Consider the following 19,438-nt stretch of genomic DNA (forward strand, 5'->3'; position numbering starts at 1 on the left):
TTGATTTTGGCTAAAAATGATTGGCTAAAATTAAAATAAACAGACGAGTAAATGGGTTTCCTGTGGGTAAAAAAATTAAAATTTGAAAATTAGTGAAAAAACCAAGGGCAATAGACCGAAAAAGTTGTTTGGCATTGGTGGTTCCTCAGTTATTTTTCTTTATTTTTTTATTTTTTTTCAACGCTCGTTGTTTTTCTAGAAAAAAATGAAAAATGAGCTCATAAATTATAATAAATAATGCATGAATGCGAATAATTGTGATTCGCACTGGTGAAATAATAATTATTTCCCAAAACTAGAAATAATATTTATGATGGGAATGTGCTCATTTAGAGGAGGATTTAGAGGGGTCACTCGATTTTTGAAAAATTAGCTAGCTAATAGCCAGCTAATAGCCAGCCAATGAAGAGACATTAGCCAATAGCCGTTAGCTTAGCCAAAGCCCTAAATTTTTCTAGCTTTAGCCGTTAGCTTTAGCCAATCCCATTGGCTAGACATCCCTGATTTTTAAATAATTTTTCGGAGTACACAAATTGGTGATCTTTTTTTGCTCGACACAAACGGCAACATTGCAATTCATGTAGCATAAAATGTGCAACACTGCATTTTATAACATCAAAAGAAAAATTCTATGGAGTCAAAAAAGGGAGTTGTTTACGTAATTTCTTTGGGGTAAAAAATTAAGCAATTTAAATTTGTAGAAACTTTTTTGTTAAATTAATAGTTTTTTTCAAAGCAGTATGTAATCAAAATCATGTGGCTAATTAGGCGTTAGATTATTGATCTTACGGTGGTGATAGCTAATTGGTGGATGTCCAAGCCGAAGCAACTTACTTTCACGTCAACCAATAGCATTTTGGTGGTTCTCCGTTAGATATTTTTATGAAAACACACTTTTGCGTCTTCCGTAAAACACAATTTAGGGATAATTTGAAACGGAATGTATACTAAAGGCAAAGGATCTACGGTACCATCAGATGCACAAGCCCGAGAAAAGTGAGTAACTAATTTTGTTTATCTGAATAGTATCTACAAGTTTGAAGAATCATTCGTATAGATACAAAGATTACTGTACTCTTAGTTCAGTATTTTTAAAGTACCGCTATTGATCTTAATGTCGATCTTGAATCGTTAAGTATATTGAATTCGATCGTATTGTTACCGGATCTATGTTGTCAATAGTTTATTGGATTATTAGTATGTTAATTCGGTGTTTTGTATTATCTAGATTCACAATACAGTACCTACTCGCTGAAATAAAATATAATCTGACTGGAGTATCATTTTGTATTGTTTCAGGTTAGCATTATATGTATATGAATATTTATTACATGTCGGAGCACAAAAAGCAGCACAAACATTCCTAACTGAAGTAAGTTTGAAGAAACTACAATGTATAATTTGATACGTGCCTTACCTAAAATGTTACTTTCTCCATTCATTGGATCATTTCAAGTTGGCTTTTTATAATTTGTATACTAAAATGTGATGTTTGGTTTCAGATAAGATGGGAGAAAAATATATCGCTGGGCGAGCCTCCTGGTTTTCTACATTCATGGTGGTGGTAAGTCGAAATTCAATATTGTAAAATTTGGTATACTATCGCAGAATTCTTGATTATTATTCTTCGTGTTTTTCAACAGTGTGTTTTGGGATTTATACTGTGCAGCCCCTGAAAGAAGGGAAACTTGTGAACATTCTAGTGAAGCTAAAGCATTTCATGACTATGTACGTATTATCTCGTTATTTAATTTTATGCTCCATAAAAGAAATAATTTCAATTTTACGTCTGTAGGGATTTGTCAATTCTGGTTACGGTGTTAATGGAATCGGACATGTAAGTTTTTGTACTCGATGATCATTTCTTACCAATATGTACTCGAGCATCATTAATTAATTCGAAATTATTATCGCAGAATGCTGGTCCGGCTCCTAGTCCTATTGGTCAAATGCCTCCAAACGACGGAATGTCGGGAGGAGCAATGCCTCCGGGCTTTTTCCCAGTGAGTTTTTTTCTTTCAAATTATTCAACTTGAAATTTTACGATATGAGCTTATTAATTCTGCTGACTGTTTTATGTAGCCTTTCATGGGTGGTCCTCGTTATCCTCCTGGTCCTAGGCCTGGTGTTAGAATGCCACAAATGGGAGGAGATTTCAACGGAGTAAGTATTTATTCAATTTTACTCGTTTTTTTTTTAAACTCTATAGATGTACTATTGCTACAATCTTTCAAAGCGTAATTCATTGCAGCCTCCTGGACAACCTATGATGCCAAATACAATGGACCCATCGAGACAAGGTGAGCTATTGAAGTCACTTCGTTTTCTCTGCTTTTAACTCTTGCCGTATTTTCAGAACGATAATTCCATTTTAACCAGAGCTGGAAATTTTTTTATTTATATCATTTTTGTAATACGTTTTGAAAGTTTGAATGCCTATGCTGTTATATTGTGGAATGAAGTATGAATACTAATTTTCATTTTTCATGATTCGAGTGTAATTTACAAAATTTTTTAAAGCTCTAATTGCTTATCATCGCTTTTTGACGAATTCGATAATCATTCTTATTCAAAACGAAAATTTGTACCAATTTCTTTCATGATAATTAAGCTAATTCGTTTCGTCATTGATGTTTTTAAATATTTAAAATGAATTTTGGAATTGAATCGTTTGAATTGAAGAAAAAAGTGATTCAGTGTAGAGTTTAGAAATTAGATGTGAGTTTACTCTTTGGTATCAATCTAGGAAAAGAGTTTGTTTATTTTTCGAAATAACTACGTATGATATCTTTTACTTACCTATTCTAAAATAGCAATTCCGTCCTTGTGATTTCACAACGATAGAAATCTATATTACGTCTCTACTGTTATGATATCGTAATGAGCAAGATTAGTATTGAGATGTGCACTACAACGAATCATGTCCTTCGTACGGATTATAGATAACAGTTTTACGTTATTCGCGAGTTTATTTTCTTCATTTTAAAATCAAGAACATGATATTCTTCCTATTCACAATAGTGTTTAAAATTATACCTCATGTATCCAGCTCTGGAAATTCTTATAAAAATTTTGAAATATCTGATTTAGAATTTGCGAGTGTAAAAGAATGCAGTGGTAATAAGATGGTTTTTGTGTGACGTATTCTTGTTTTCAGTATGTAAGTTGTGCATGTAATTTTATTTTGAAAAATTATTCTTCACGTTTAATAATATCGAAAAAAATGAGATTTTAAATCGAGCATGAATTATAGAACCAAATTCGAATTTTTGTTAAACATGCAACGATTCCATTAAAATTACATTTTCTGTATTAAAGAGCTACCTATTTTTAAGCAATCCCTTCTCTCAACGAATAAAGAGAAGATTAATAATTTTTAAAAACCATGTTTTCTTTTATTGATATACTATTTTATTTCAAGATTTTCATTTTGGTCTTGTTTTCTGTCTTCCATTAGGTGAAGGCAACGAGTATGTAGGTTGGCAAGGTAGGCCTCATTTGATTATTATCTACGCATTAGAAATAGTCAATGCACCAGCACTTTTTCAGTGTATATTGTCACCTTTGTCGGCTTTCGCTATATGTTTGGTTTATTTATCGTTGCAATATTTTTCGGTTTTTATTATACGGACCGTTCATACACCTATATACCAATATATTTGCTTAAACTCCGCTCGAAATAGTGTTTTTCAATTTTTTTAATTTCTTTTTTACTGTGGGCTTTTCTGTATGTGTTCTTGTATATGTAAAAATAACTGGGCTATCAATAAGGGTTTCATTCAATTTTTTTTTTAATTTGAATATTATAATTATGCTAATTATTTCATACGTTTTTACACCGGATACGAATTTTTATTTCAATTTTTTTTTATCTGTATGATTTTCCCTCATTTTAACGTAGTGTTAATTTCAGGTTACCTACGATTGGTTTTAAACAATCTGAATTAGCAAAGAATACAAATAAGTTTTATTTTTTATAGGTATCCTTCAAGTCAAAATTTCAAAATAGAAGAGCATCTTGTGCTCATTTGATATTTTCATTTCAAAGATACTTCGCATTGTTATTCTTTAGCGTTAAAAATCATGTTGGGATGTGCGAAGGCTTCTAATAGTAAACGTAGATTCTCATGCTCCGGCCATTTCTTCTTCCTTTTTTGTTTTGAACAAAATTTCAGAATTGTAAATACAAATGCCCATCTATAATGTAGCACGTACTAGATTCTAAGATGACTCGAAACCGAAACCATCAACGATTATGTTCAGGACGTTTTATCCGGTCAATTTTTTATGAAAAAATATTTTCAACAATTATAATTATATTCGTATAGTTTGTGTGAGGTTGAATTGACTGAGTGAAGTTTCAAACCTTTGTCGAACTACATGCACTTGAGGTAGCTTTTTAAAAAAATGGTCATGTGATACGTATCTTGTTATGTGAATTTATGTGTGTTCGCTTCGCTTCGATGTATGTACTGTATATTTTGTTGTTAACAGCTACTTTATGTGTTTGTTTTGTTTTTTTATTCTATTTTATTCCATTATGATTTGAATGAAATAGAGGACGAACTTGTATCATAGAAATAATCCTCGATTTTGCGATGAATTTCATTAAAAAAATACATTTCAATTGAGAAGAGAATCATTTTATGTCAAAATGTGTTTGAAATGATTCCATCAGTGAAAATAAAATCGAAAAATTGAGATATTGTGTAAATTATTATATGTTTTTATTTCATTTTGTTGGCTGTATTTCTTGTATATTTTGGGTTTCGTTCGCTTTCAATGTTGTGTTATACCTATACTCGTAGTTTACTTACCAAATAAATTGCGAAAAAGTTGTAATCTAAAACGTGTTTTTTTTTCATCATCAGGTCCACCAAGTATGAGTCCAATGGCTCCTCGAATGAATCCTCCACGAGGCCCGGGTATGGGACCGATGGGTCCTGGTTCATATGGTCCCGGCGGTATGCGAGGCCCTCCACCAAACAGTGGCTTAGGTCCAGGTGGCCCAGGTCCTAATCCTGGTATGTCGCCCATGTCAATGGCTGGTCCAAGTGGCGGAAGACCGGCGTGGCAACCGAATACGTCAACGGTATGTATATAAATTCGACTTGATAGTACAATCAGTTTTGCGATTTTTGTGTTAATCTTTTGCAATCAATTTTGCAGCCTATGAATTATTCGTCATCGTCACCAGGAAATTACGGAGTAAGTGGAAAATTTTAATTTCTCTCGATCTCGTCGAGCTTCGATGTTGTAGATGATACAATTATACTAATTTGATGTCGTAATTTTAGGGACCACCTGGTTCGGGAGGACCGGCCGGACCTGGAACGCCTATTATGCCTAGTCCCCAAGGTACGCATATTTTTAAAACAATTAATTAGTAGTTTGAGAAGCGTTCTTTTTGTTGAAATTCGACGCTTTTTTTCGTTTACGATGATCAAATTTTGATTAAAGTGCATCGATGTATTTTTATACTCATTCAGGATGATAGAGTAGCGCATGAATCAAAATTTGATATCGTTTTACGTACATTCTACGTTGTTTGAAGGAATAACACGCGTATTGCCCGGCCATTGAAATTGGTGTTATTCCGGCGTGTCGATTTTACGAACGCTTTTTTCTTTTTTACCGTTTGATTTCTTTTTCGATGTGACGTTGCATGTTTGGGAAAATTCAAAAATTAAAATCAATTTCTCCTACGTTGTGATTTGATTCGTATGATAGATTCGTCCTGTCATTCAGGTGGTGAAAATATGTACACGATTATGAAACCAGTTCCTGGAGGAAGCATCCCAAATGTAAGTTGTGTATTGTGTTTTATTTTTTTATTTTTGTTAATTTTACGAATTTATCAAAATATCGAATTGTACTCTGTGCCCTACACTCCCCCTCATACCCTTCTCCTCAAAAAACCAAAGCTATGATAAGACTAAATCGTGTCCAATATCAGTTCATAAATGTATTTGCGTTATCAGTAAAAAATGAAACCAAGTGGAGATCTTTGAGATTATATACTCAAAGGTGGAGATAGCGAGATTTTGTGGTTCTTCAATAATAATTTTTTTCTATTTAAATCATCCTCGCCTGCTGGGATGTTCTTTAGATCTCGTTATTTGTGAGGAAACATAGTAGTATTGATCAGTACTGAGAAGATCGCTAATGTATTTTGTGTGCAATTCAATATCTGGTATCATCGTGAAAAAATGTTTTCAAGTCTAGAAAGCTACTGAACGTGTACGTGTCCTTAGATTGATCCCTCCAAGCCCAGAATTGATATTTTTGAGCTCTGAACATTCGAGAGGGCCATATTCTCGTAAAATTCCCTGTTTTCCCTTTCTTTTTCAAAATGGTTTTCTGTGTTAGTTGAAATTTCATGAGAATTCGAGGAATTGTTGGTCCAAGTTTTTCTTTGTGAAGAAAAACAGTTGGTAATTCATTTAAAACAGCAAAAAACAAACATTTTATAGGATGGAAGGTCAAAAATTCTGAATTTGAAATTGAAGGTTTTCTATTGTTCATTTTAGATTAAAAAATATCACATTTCTTATCAACAGTCGTTTTCTTTCTCTAACATGATACATATGATAACTAATCAGTAATCATGAAGTATGTCGAACAGTCAAAAAAACAATTTTCAGCTCAAATTGGCCTAACGAAAAAAAACAATGATGCATTATTTAGCTGCAGGGAGATAATAATGATTTTCGATGAATTTTGGTTAATCTAAAATGATAAGATATTTTTTGTATAAGTGGAAGAGAGACGTGCTAGTTTGTATTACCGAGCGTCCAAACTATCAGCGAGGCGAAGTTATTGTACCTATAGTGGATTACTTCCTTAGTAACAGAATAAAAATTTTAGTCAAGTGTATCCAAACGTTTTCTACTTAGTTATGAAAAAAGAAAAACAGGTTAAATTCGGGAGAAGGTTGAGAAAACCACTTGAATGAAGGCCACTTTTCGATTTCAGCCAGAAGTTTTCAGTGAACAGGCACGATTTTAGTTTAGTTTCAAAAAATTTCTATTTAAAAGTGGAACTTTGATTTGATTTTTGAGTTTTTGAAATGCTTATGCAAGGGCAAATTTTACATTTTGGTAGGCTTGAAATTGCCCTTCCGCTCCCTTCCCACTCCAAATAAAAGAAAAATCGTATATCTGATTTTTTTCATATCGAACCCATCCCAAGAATAATAGGTATTGGCACAAACATTATCGACTTTTTCAAAAAAAAATTTCATTTTTGAAGAAACAAAAATTTAGAAAAAAAAAATTTGAAAGAAAATATTTTAGATGAGTGGGGTCGATGAGGGGTATTATAACATGAATAAAATAAATTCATATAGTCAGCATAACTTGACAAGATCATCAATAGTAATTTTGCTTTTATCAATTTCAAATTTTGGTAAATGCAAAATTTTGAAAAAATGGATTTAAAAAAATCTTTGAGAATTTGAAAACAATTGTCGACAGTTTTTTTTTCTGAATGGTACCTACAAAGTTTGACAAATTTTGAAAGTTCTAATTTGGTTAACGAAAACTGTTGAAATCTAATCCAATTGTGGACTTGTGGTACAAAACTGGCAAGCATTTTTTATTTTTCCATCCGGTTGAGAGCTTGTTTGAGCTACTGCGAAGCCTCTTGCTGATTTTTGAATTTATACCTAGTTTTGAAAAAAATTTTAAAAATGACCCTAATGAAATTGAAGGCTAATTGTGAAAACCGCCTTAGTCAGAAGTGATTTTTGTACAAATCAATGAAAACGTTGTTGTCCTACTTCAATGGTAATGTAAAAACTTTATGGTCAAGTATTAAAAAAAATCTTCAACTATCACAGAATGCATTACAATACTTATTTTTCCCTTTAAAATTGATGAAATATGAAAAAAAAAAATGTTTAAAGTTGTGTGAACAAAAAAATGACTAAGGCGGTTTTCACAATTAGCCTTTCAATTTCAGTTTCCTCTACAATCTCAGATTAATATTGTACTCGCATTTGAATAATTTTGGAAAATTGTGCATGAGTCAATTAAATTAGAAGTGATCGCGAGTACAATTTGGTTTTCATTTTATGGACGAAAATATTTGTGAAACAAAAAAATGGAAGTGGATGTTCCTCTTCTAAAGTTCAGTTATGATCAGTGGTGATTTTTTCAGCTGGTTATTACTCCTTCAATTTATGAGGTAGGCAACTTATTCTTCTCCAGGGTCCATGTCCGCTCTCCATTACCCTTCCGAAATATCTCGTACGAAAATGAAATAATTTATTCTTTGTTTCGTTCGTTTATTTATATCATTCATTAATTAACATCTACGGAATACATTTTATATGTTTGACACTAATAGATGAAATATTCTATGATCCAGGATTTTTCAATGAGCGGCGGACCTGAAACCGGCGCGTTAGGTCCGATGGCTCCTAATTCAATGGGCCCAGTTATGAATGGTGATGGTCTAGATGGTATGAAAAATTCCCCTGCCAATGGAGGACCTGGTACGCCTCGCGAAGACAATAGCGGTGGCATGAACGAATACAATTTAGGTGGTTTCGGTGGACCTTCGGAAAGCGTAAGTATTTTTGATGATTTTACTAGATATTAAATTAGAATGATGGATATCGCTATATACGTAGTTGTAGTATTCATCGAAAACGGCAATGTGTAATTTTGTATGCGATGATGAAAATACTGATGATAAAGTTGATGATGATGTTGTTGACGAGTAAAATGCACTTTAAAATGAAATCGAATAAAAAATGATAAAAGTGTGCGAGTGATATTGAAAATGTAGTAGGTATGCGAGGTCTGGCCAATTGGTGTTTCTCTTCTTTACTTTATTTTCTTTTCTCTGTCGTCGTCGAGGTGATTTATAGTGTAGTTTTTTTAGGGACTATATTTCTCTATGGACGATGTCTCGTCGTTTACTCGGCGATAGGTTGATAATTGATTTTGAGAACTTTGGCTGGACCATATACAGAAGATGAGTTTATTTTACTCCTTCGAAAAATACCTACAATCTGTATCGATACCTACCCAAGTCGTATTTTGGCATATTTTTTATTTAAACATTATTTTCTTTTTTCTCTATCGAACGATTGCGATGATTTTAGTTTTATAAATATGTATGTATGCGAATGTTCTTACAGTCCTAAATGGTAGATACCTAATAATAAATGTTTTTCTAAATGATCGATTTACTCTACATTATGCTGTTATTTTTTGAAAAGTCTCTACGGTGTAAAAGTAATAGTACTGTCTCTTTCATTTAGAATTACAGTTATTAAATTGGAAACCGCGATGGAAAAATAAATCACAGCCAGTAGCATAGAAGACTAAAAGAGACACCTTTATATAAATTGTCGTTGGCCGTAATCCGTAATTTTCATCCAATTTTCGCTAGAATTACCTATTTCATCCATCGTGTGTATGTCGTGCTCGCTCGGTTTGTAGAATGAATTTTTCTCCACTAATTTAAAAACTAACTTAGATTTTTTTCCAATTGCGATGATATAATAATACCTACGTATGAATAATTCTTTTTTTCTTGTCTTCTCTATTTTTTTTCGCATTTTGCATTTTGCATAATTTTCAAAACGATATTACGTTTATAATGTTAAGATACTATAAAACCGACTTCATTTTTTTCTACTTACGAGTATTTGATTTTCTAAAACGACGACGTAAAAATTTGTTGTAATTTATTTAAGAAGAAAATAACGAGAAGTGGCGAAATCCTTTTTTCTACCGATTTAAATCGCTGAAAAGCTGATATTTAGGGCTGGAAGAACATTCGAGTGATTGTATGTACATTGTATGTATGTAAAATGTAAATGTATTAATGAGAAAATTGTGCTGTCGAAATGGAATCGTTATCGAACTGGAATTTAGATTTTGTTGGTATTTGTGGTTAGAAAAAACGCTTTTTTTTCGCGTTGAAAATTTCATTAACTTATTTGTTCGGATTGTAATTTATCTGGCGATTCGTCAACGTGTCATTCTGACTCGTCGTCATTTAGATATTTTTTGATATATTTATTGATTATTCAATATTTGGTTTTGTGTGATCAGGATGTTTTTTGCACCTCGAAGTGCAGATTTAGTGCAGATTTGTGAAGAAATACTTATCTTCCTTTTACTTTGCTCAAGTCATTTTTTTTCTACGTTAGACTTTAAATTTCTTTAAAGGTCAATTTTTCAAAACTTCAGCTTGGCCAGAAGTGTATAATTTTGAATTTGATAAATTTGAAAGCAAAACTTCATTTTTAATTCATTTTAAAAAATTCGATGTGAAGAGTTTCGATGAACGTCTCATTAATTTTCCAAGAAAAAAGACCCCCCCCCCCATTGCCAAAAAAAGGATACCTTCGAAAGTTGGTATTTCGACATCCCTTCTGTTCTACGACGGTGATTATGTAGATATTCAACGCCAAATTTTTATGTTCATTTTACCTAAATGAAATTCAAACGGGTAAATAAAAAGAGAGTTGCAAAACCCTCTTGGTTTTCAATTCAAAGAATTTCAAAAAATCCAAAATAAATGTATACTATTGGACTATTGCAAAAAACTTGAAAATTAGATTCATCATGTACAATTGCCCATCACGAAGGTGAATAAAAAAAATGATATGCATCGTGAAATAATGAAATAAAAATTGTCAAATGAGGTACGAAAAAATTCAAATTCATTAAAATTTTTCCCCTCCCCCAATGAAAAGACAGTTCGAATTTCACCCAGAATACCCGGAATCGTTGATCTCTAAAATCGATGCCCGGTTTTTTGAAAATCAGCGATGAATTTCAAAGTTCTCTGGTGACATCCAAAAACATTGAAAATTATGCATATTTCCATTGGATTCAGAAAATTAATTAAGATGATCTATAACACTGAAAATCTTTGACTTTTTCGAAAAAATTGGGGGGGGGATAACCAGGGATTCAATAAAAAGTTGTAAGAGGACCTCAAAATACAATATGAAAATTTTTGAATCCTTGGATTGAAGCCTTGAATCATTTTTTTTCCACGCGGTTTTCAAATTTTAAAATTTGCTTTATCTAAATATTAAAAAAAAAAAAAAAAATTGGCGATCATTGATTATATTACGTAGGCACTTATATTCATTTAAAAGTGAGAAAACCATTTTTGAAATTTTTACAGCTTTCCAAATTCAAAAGTTGTGTAAAATAACCTAAAACAGTGAAAAAATTTCAAAAACAGTGTTCTCACTTCCAAGTAAATATACTTAATATGACCCATCATCTAAAAAAAAAAATGTGTTTCCGAAAAAAACTTTTTTGTTCATTTGCAATGAATAAATTTCAAAATTTGAAACCTTGGTAGGAAAGTGAAGGTTCAAGCCAGAGATCCAAAATCTTTCCTGTAGTATTTTGAGGTTTTCCTACAAATTTTTTATTGAATCCTCCCTCCAATTTTTCAAAAAAAAATCAAAAACGACCCACCTTAGTGTCCAATAAATTCTGCAAATATTAAAGAAAATATCTTACGTTTGACAAAAGATGCTTAATATCGAAAAACCCTGAATAAAGATTTGCATTTTTCATTGAAAATTCGTGTAAAATTTATTAAATCCAGAAAATACACCGGAACGTATAAAAGGGGGAGAACATCTGAAGAACACTATGCTGAGCCCGTGCAAACATTTTTGAAAAAATCTATCGTAAGTTCTGCCGAAGCCATGATTTTTTTTTTTGAAAAATCGTGCTTTTTTATTCAAAGAGGGTGAAAAAAAGAAATAGAAACTGAACTTCATTATTCTAGTTCACGATTCAATTTTGAAAATGGCTGTATGTATTACATGATGGCTGATTTTTAAAAAATGTTTCGAATAATTGTGCCAAAATGTAAATTAATTTCTACTCAGATATGATGGGCGGGGGAAGGGGGGAGTCCAAATATTATTTTTGAAGATTTTTCAAAAATTTATGCAGCTGTGCGTATTTTTTTGAAATGTTTGGCACCCTGAAGCACGCAGTTTTCTCAGATTTGAGTCAAAATCGTGCATTAGTTGAATGAAAATTCGTATTTCGTGGGTTCGGAATCTGCATAGAGTTGAAAAAATCACCTTCAGTTGCTGCACAAAATGTTTTCACGTGTTTGAATTTCATTTAATTTGACGAATTCCAGTTCAGATGATTCACTCGACAAATAATCGGAATGAGAATTTTTATTTTCATGAGCTTTTTCTCCTTCTCCCTTCGATTTGTTGACTGTGTAAAAAAAGAAATATCAGAAAGTCACTAAGCAGTATTTTACGAAATGTGTCTTGTATATGTTTATGTAATGTTAATTAATTTGTGTCGATTTAACGTGATAATATTGAAATAATTTATATGGCGACGATTGAACAGTGAAATTACGATATCGGAGTGATTTTCATAATATGCGGCATCCAACGCAACGTGTCGTGTTTTGTTTTTCTTTCAAAAAAAAAAAAAAAAAAAAACAGTTATTAAACTGGAGAGAGAAAGAGAAAAAAAAGGTTAAAATGTGAAGATTTAATTCCTGTTTCAATTGGGATTTTTCCCATATGTACCAGTGTACCTTTAAAACGAATCAGCCAATCGAGCTTAATAAACGTTAAGAAACGAACGAGTGGGCAGGAGGAGGGGACAGATGTTAATTCAATTGATGCAGCGTGTTTCTTGTTCGTATACTTTGTAATCGAAAATGACATTTTTTTTGTTTGGAGGAAACTTCTTATTATTAATGTTAAATATACTGGAAAAATTGAATTGTGTCTAGTAGGAACTCGTCTAATCAAGTTGCCACTGTTTGAAAATCATAAAACGAGGATTTTTTTTATTGGTTGAAATCACGATGACATTTTGATGTGGATTTTTTCTCTTTTCCTCTCCCTTTTCTTTTTGTCTCAGTACGAAAAATGCATTCTTCTTTAACTTGATTAATATTTTCGTATTTATTTTAATAATTGTTTTCTTCTTATTTTTTTTTTTTTAGTTTAAATCTCGTTAATTTTACCTTGATTATCTGTGATAATTTTTTTGTTTTATTTTAACGTAAGTCGCGAGTAGTTATGGATGTTTTTTTTTGAGTGAGAGTTTTATAAAATTGATTTTAACCAACGGATATGGATTGATTTTTATAGATAAAATCGTAGATAATTGAAATACCTAATTTTTAATCCAACTTGGGTCTCTCTGTGGAAAAAAGAATGATAATTTTGTTACTCAGAATACTCGTTTTTGTGAGGGTATAAGCAATCTATTATTTTCATACCGAATAAGAAAATATTTTACGGTGTTTTTGATCAGTATTGAAATTGACTCGTTTTTTTAAGTTAATTTCGTAACGAAATGGGAAAAAATAATGTAACTTAGTCGCTGTGTATAACGATACGTACCTTCATAGGTTGTTTATTTCTTCGTTTTTATCTTGTTTTTCGTTTTGTTTTACTCGCTCCCGATTTGGGAACTCATAATACTCATCGATTTTCTTTTAATTTAATTGTCAATTAATTTTGCGATAATTTATAATCGTGAAAAAAGAGGGACTTGTTCGATAGCTAAAGAGATTATGATATTGCTGATGTTCAATGAAAATGAGGTGATTTGTGTGTAGATGTCGTTTCAACTCCCTTTTAAGCCTGGCATTACGTCTGTCTTTTTTTGTGAAATAAATTTGTAAATTTCTTTAGGAATATTAATTTTTAAGATGTACGTGTGTAACATGTTACTGTGTTTTTGCCTTGATAAGTTTTTATGTGTATTACATACGGTTTATTGCTCAGTGTTATTTGTGATGTTAATTGTGTTTTCAGTATTTATGACGAATAAATGTATCATTATTTTTTTGTCGACTTGTTTAATGGTAATTTCTCTTTTTAAAGATGGGTCCGTACAGAAGGTTGTAATTTTTCGGGGTTATTGTATTATTATTTTAATGGGAGGGATTGTCCTGAAAAAATGTTGATAAATTGAAAAAAATTATAGAAGGGAACTGCGGTGTTTTTTTCATCAATGAAAATTTGCCTCGTAATGTGATACATTTTTAATGAATAAGAATTTGTATGGTGTTAATTATGTTTTTTTTCTTAATTTGACCTTGTTATTATTAGAAAAAAGATTAATGGTTTGTAGTTCATATATTTTTCGCATTAGTTGAACTTTCTTTCATTTGTTTGTTTTTTTTCGTATTTTATTTTTTTAATGATTCGGAAAATGTCTCGAGCCTCGGAGGATTTCAGAACATAAGGCTCGAAAAAACAACTTATTAATTAAAACGGGACGAGCATATGGTCGGTTGTTAATTCATAGCGAATTGTCGATAGCTTTGGCTCAGTTCGTGGGTTTATTTTAGATGTTTTAACGAGATCACATGTAAACCATTTTTTCCAAGTATGAGAATAACGAAACAACGTTCGAATAAAGGTGTATGAAGTGTTCTGAGAAATTTTGTTTTAAAAACGTGGTAAGTTTCCTACACGTTGCCGTTTACGATAGACATTTTTTTTTCCTAATTAAATACAGAACAGAAATACCCAAGCTAACGATGGATTACTGTTTTTTAATTACAGGGTGAAACGGAATCAGCAGCTATATTGAAAATTAAAGAAAGTATGCAAGAAGAAGCCAAACGATTTGAAAAAGACGCCGAACATTCGGAATTCTATATGCAATAATTTGTAGAGTAATATCGATTTCCAAACAAGCAAACAAACTATAAAAAATAGAAAAATTGTTCCTTTTTGGGAACGATTCAAGTGTCGATATTCAAATTGATGGGATAGTACTTATAATTTTTTATCCATAAACATCACGTAAGGGAAAGGACGCGATATTCAAGACGAATGACGGATTTTTAGGATTTTTTTTCTCTCGTTTTCATTCTCATCGAACGCGTTTGCGTGTTTCCTTTTCTTTTTTTTTATCCTAGTTATAAACTTGTTTACGTTTTTATTATTTTTTTATGTATAATTTTTTCTACTCGAGAAGAAAATTGAAAAAAAACCCTAAGGTTATGTGTACGAGTGGCATTTGTGTAGATCTTCGGTTCAGTTTTTAGTCCATAATTTATCGGTGATTTTTTTCCTTTTTTTTATAGCGGTTAAGTATTTATTGGTTGTTTGGGTGCGATTGCTTTGGATTGTAAATACGGTGCGAGGTGCAACGAAAAAATTGAATGAAATTCGTCGAGGTAATCAATTTTTACGAAGAGAACGTAAGAGGCAACGACGATGACGATGAAACGAAGAATGCTTTATTGGCTTAAATTACGTATAGTTTTTGATGGTTATGATTTTGATGAAAGCTAACAGATTTTATCAAAGCGACCGAGCTGGCGTAGAATGAACGAACGACCGAGCGCGAGGCGACGGTGAAAAGAATTGATATTTTAAGTATCTTGATGGTAATTGATTGGTACGCAGACGTAAAATGGATTTTCACGTGTTTCTCGTCTTGAAAAAAAATCCCCTTTTTATATGAATTTGATTTATGCTCTTGAGAGATTACTTATAAAGTAATAATACCGTCGAACGTCGCAGCGAATTTATGTAGGTGAAAATCGTTATGTAAGGAGAGCTCGAGAGCTCGAGGAGTGAAGTTGGACGAGATATGGATGATTGGAGAAATTGATGCTACAGTTCGATTGATATTTTTACGAGATAAAATGGAAATTATTAGTTGAGCTGTGGGTGGTTAGAAGTATAATTATGTCGCAGATCGAAACTTTTTAACCTGTATGGTGCATTTGAAGGGGTTAATGATACTTCTGAGGTTTTTTTTTGAGATTTGTTTATTTTGAGAACTAAAGAGGCTGCGATCAAAAATAACAGAAAATAAAATTTTCAAAACGATTTTTGGAAAATTCAAACTCAAAATCATCAAGTTGGTTTCAACAAATCTAGAAACTCGAACTGAAATAATTTCAGTATTTGGTTACTGTTAACGTGGGAATAAAATTGAAAACTTTTTAGTTTCAGTTTTTTGTGTCACTTCTCCCGAGTTCAGTTTCAGTGTTTCTCCTTCAAAATTTGCTCTTTATATTAATTTTTTTTTCTGTTTCTAACTCTTTAAATTTTGAAGATGAATTTTCAAAGTTTGAAACCGTCTCTGTTTGTCACAAAAAATTACAATTTTTGTTTTGAATAATTTTTCTAAAAATTCTACCTCGTTCAATTTTTAAAATAGGCAAGTTTCAGAACAAAAAAATCGTAAATTACGAGTATTTGAGCAAAATGAGTCTCGATTAGCAATACAAACTATCGATCGTATCCTCGTAAGAGGTGAATTCGCATTTACCTGTATTTTGAATCTCTGGTAGACTTTTTTTTGTTGTAAAATAAACATCACAATGTTGCCTTTCTTTATGAAAACAATTCATCACAAGTACAAAAAATATACCTGCCTAAGACAAAATCGACCAAACCTATATCTTTATTGATCGATCACATCGAACATGTGTTTTTGTTTGTTTGTTTTTATTTTTTCATACACGATTGTATTTTTTTGATCTCATGAAAATTTTTTTAAATAGTTAAATAGGTATTAGGTATTTAGCTACCTACTTTCAAGAATGTGTTATTCGGATAATACATACCTACATAGAATCGATACAGTTGTTTGAGGTGTTCTATTACGACACTTTAATATAATTTAAACGTATAGTTTATTATTGGAAATACCCAGTCGCAATTTTCTATCGTTAAATTAGGTGAAATGTTTAGCGAAGCATTATGTGGTAATTTTTCACACCGAACTAATTTAATTGGATATGTGAGAAAACCACCACTGGCGTAAACGATGCTATCGATGAAAATATGTAGGTGAAATAAATTTTCGAGTTTGGTAAAATATAGAATATCGCGTGTAAACTATGTAGCTACTTTTCTAGAGCAAACATCACGTTGAGAAAAAATTTAGTAAATTTAAACATTTTATCAACTTTTGTTTTATTATTTTTTTAAACTTTTTTTTTACGATGAATATTTTCGTTTTAAATATGATTTTATATGTGAAAGAACCAAAGATGAATTTTATTAGTGTGGAGAAGGGATAAGGGCGAATTTTATCATCACTATTCGAGTCCGAATATATGAAATCGACGACGAGTTATTATGTTGTATTTTTACCTACGTACATTTTTAAGAAATGTTTTATTTAATTTGTATATGTATATGCTTGAGTGTTCCTTTTTTTCCTTCTATTATGTTACTTAAATGAATTTTTGCACCAAATACCACTTTAATTCAATGTTAGTTTCAAATCAAATTATACATATGCGGTATATAGGATTTTTGTTCCCATTTTTTTTCTTCTTTTTTTTCGCAGTTGTATATGCGACTGCTGTTTTTATGTAAATACTTTGTAAACTTTTCGAGGAAAAAAATATTAGAAATAAATACTTCGTTTGTTTATTGTAAGTTAATTTGATCGAATGCTGAGGCTTGATTCGAGTAGGTATGGATGCGTGTCCTGTCCACGATGTATTATATTATATAGGTGTTCTGTTTTGTATCGTGTCGTCGTTTGATCGTTGAGCGGAAATGTAATTTCTGCGGTGGTTAGTTCGTAATGTCGATTGGTCGTTGATTAATGTGTAATTAGAAACGAAATGAATTTCAACGTTGTGACAAGTACGAGTAAATGAGGAAATTTGCTGTTTGTCAAGGTACGAGTACGTACATACCGGAGCACCGAGTTTAGGTGTTTTAGAGGCAGAAACTATATATAGGTACGTAGTTTTTGGTGAAAATATTCGGCATGCTGGGCAACATAATCTGTATTCTGTAGTAAAATGAGGGAAAAAACACTACGTTTTCACTGCTTTGCGACTCTTTAAATATCAAAAATGTATCGTTTTTAGCCCCGTCCCTTTAGCCTCCGTCAAGGTGAGAAATTGACAATAGCATTTTTAAGACCTTCGGTAGCTAGAACAACGACGCCTGCTATACTTTTTGTAAAATTAATGAATTTTAGGAAGAAGGAAACATTTTCCATCGATTTGAGAAAAACTTTTTCAAAAATTGATTTCAATTGAAAATTTTAGGTAGGTAGGTATATTTTGTTTTGTTCCTATTCTATAATCTTTTTTTCGTAGTTTCTGACTTTTTTATTTTTAAAGAACTGGCCTCTTGCGAGTGAGTTTTACAATAAAGGCCATAGGTGGATAAGTAGGGCGAATTTACCCCCGAGAGCTTCAGGGTTGATATTTGCATGGGAAGTGGGTAGCTACCATTGAACAGCAGCCTCCGTCAGGAAAGTTTCAGACCCTCCCCCCGGCGCCCTTTTTGAGATAGGCCACCTTCTCTGAAATTATTATAAAATTCATTTTAATTAAACATTTTCTTCTTTGAAAAAAAATAAAAATAAAAATTTTAAAAACAGAAAAAAAATTGTCTGAAATAACTTATTCATTTTTTCTAAAATGAATTGAATTTGCAATTTTCAATTCGTTGATCCTATAACCAACCAGACTTGAAACAACAGGAGGAAATGGGAGTAATTTGGAGGATCAAAAATTTCACCAGAGAGTTTAAACACACTTTTGGGCAGTTTTAAGGAAAATTTGGCAAAAAAATGTGATTTTTTGACAGTTTTGATGAAAAGCAAGATCTTTTTGGTGGTTTTGACCAAAAAAACAAAACTGCTTCACAATATTATCAAAAAAAGAAAAAAGAATTAAGAACAGTAGAACTTTCTGTCACTTTTTAGTGATTTGGGCTAAGTTTTTTTTTGGAATCCCACAAAAAAACATGAAAGCAAAATTTAAAAAAAATAGAAAACATATGGCAATTTCTGGAAAAAGGCAAGATTTTTGGCAGTTTTGTAAAAAACAAAATTTATTTGGTAATTATGGAAAAAAGAAAGACCTTTTGACAATTTTTGAAAATTTTGACCAAAAAAAACAAAATTTTTGCACAATTTTAGTAATTAAAAAAAACTAGAACTTTTTCACAATTTTAAGTAATTTCTACAAGAAATCAATTTTTTTGGAAAGCAAAACTTTTTTGAATTCAACTTGAAAAACGAGTTCTTTCAAAAATGGAGGACTTTCCCATTTGTAAAATTTATATGTTAATTTTTACAAAAATTTTTATTACAAAATGAGTTATTTTTTTGGATTTTTTTTGTGGGAAATTAGTTATTTTTCCGGGAAATAATTTTTGGGGGGAGGGGGTGGGGAGGTCAAAATTTTATTTGGACATGGATTACATTTATTTCCTCGTTATATGAAATCGAGTTGTCGTTCGTATTACCTAAATTGTAATTTGTATAGTTAACAATTGTCGTTGAAATGTTCTATTTTGTCGTTCGAATCACTTTTTCTATCGTGCCAATGTAGGTACTAGGTAGTATATTCCAAAATTTAAAAAAAAAATAAAAAAAATCGAAACATAATTTCTAAACTTACTTTAACACTTTGTAAATTCAAATTTGAAAATTTTCAAAATTTCAAA

At 31.4% G+C, this 19,438-nt stretch overlaps 1 protein-coding gene across 11 annotated transcripts; it reads left to right on the forward strand.

The window, feature by feature from the left end:
• The first annotated feature begins 615 nt into the window (after positions 1-615).
• On the forward strand, positions 616-17,393 carry LOC135836314 (single-stranded DNA-binding protein 3-like). Of its 11 annotated transcripts, none has more exons than XM_065351075.1 (15): positions 616-996; positions 1,300-1,372; positions 1,503-1,564; positions 1,644-1,728; positions 1,796-1,837; positions 1,917-2,003; positions 2,083-2,163; positions 2,237-2,300; positions 3,458-3,487; positions 4,872-5,092; positions 5,170-5,208; positions 5,298-5,358; positions 5,731-5,804; positions 8,350-8,571; positions 8,890-9,321. In XM_065351075.1, the coding sequence occupies exons 1-15, from the start codon at positions 941-943 to the stop codon at positions 8,935-8,937; spliced, it is 1,245 nt and encodes a 414-aa protein (XP_065207147.1). In that variant the 5' UTR covers positions 616-940; the 3' UTR covers positions 8,938-9,321. The 11 variants fall into 11 exon arrangements, with proteins under 11 accessions (XP_065207147.1, XP_065207149.1, XP_065207139.1 ...); XM_065351077.1 differs by having other exon boundaries at positions 617-996; positions 9,272-13,829; XM_065351067.1 differs by lacking the exon at positions 8,890-9,321 and adding an exon at positions 14,555-17,393 and having other exon boundaries at positions 619-996.
• The last annotated feature ends 2,045 nt before the right edge of the window (positions 17,394-19,438 follow it).

This window comes from Planococcus citri, chromosome 2, assembly GCF_950023065.1.
Source record: "Planococcus citri chromosome 2, ihPlaCitr1.1, whole genome shotgun sequence".
In the NCBI taxonomy this organism is placed as follows: Eukaryota; Metazoa; Arthropoda; class Insecta; order Hemiptera; family Pseudococcidae; genus Planococcus; species Planococcus citri.

What these genes read in the sequence shown, in the direction of transcription:
- LOC135836314 (XM_065351067.1), top strand. Translation starts at nt 941, where the DNA reads ATGTATACTAAAGGCAAAGGATCTACGGTACCATCAGATGCACAAGCC. An exon ending in TTTCTACATTCATGGTGGTG is followed by an intron (nt 1,565 to 1,643) that starts GTAAGTCGAAAT and finishes GTTTTTCAACAG; the next exon opens with TGTGTTTTGGGATTTATACT. An exon ending in CTAAAGCATTTCATGACTAT is followed by an intron (nt 1,729 to 1,795) that starts GTACGTATTATC and finishes TTACGTCTGTAG; the next exon opens with GGATTTGTCAATTCTGGTTA.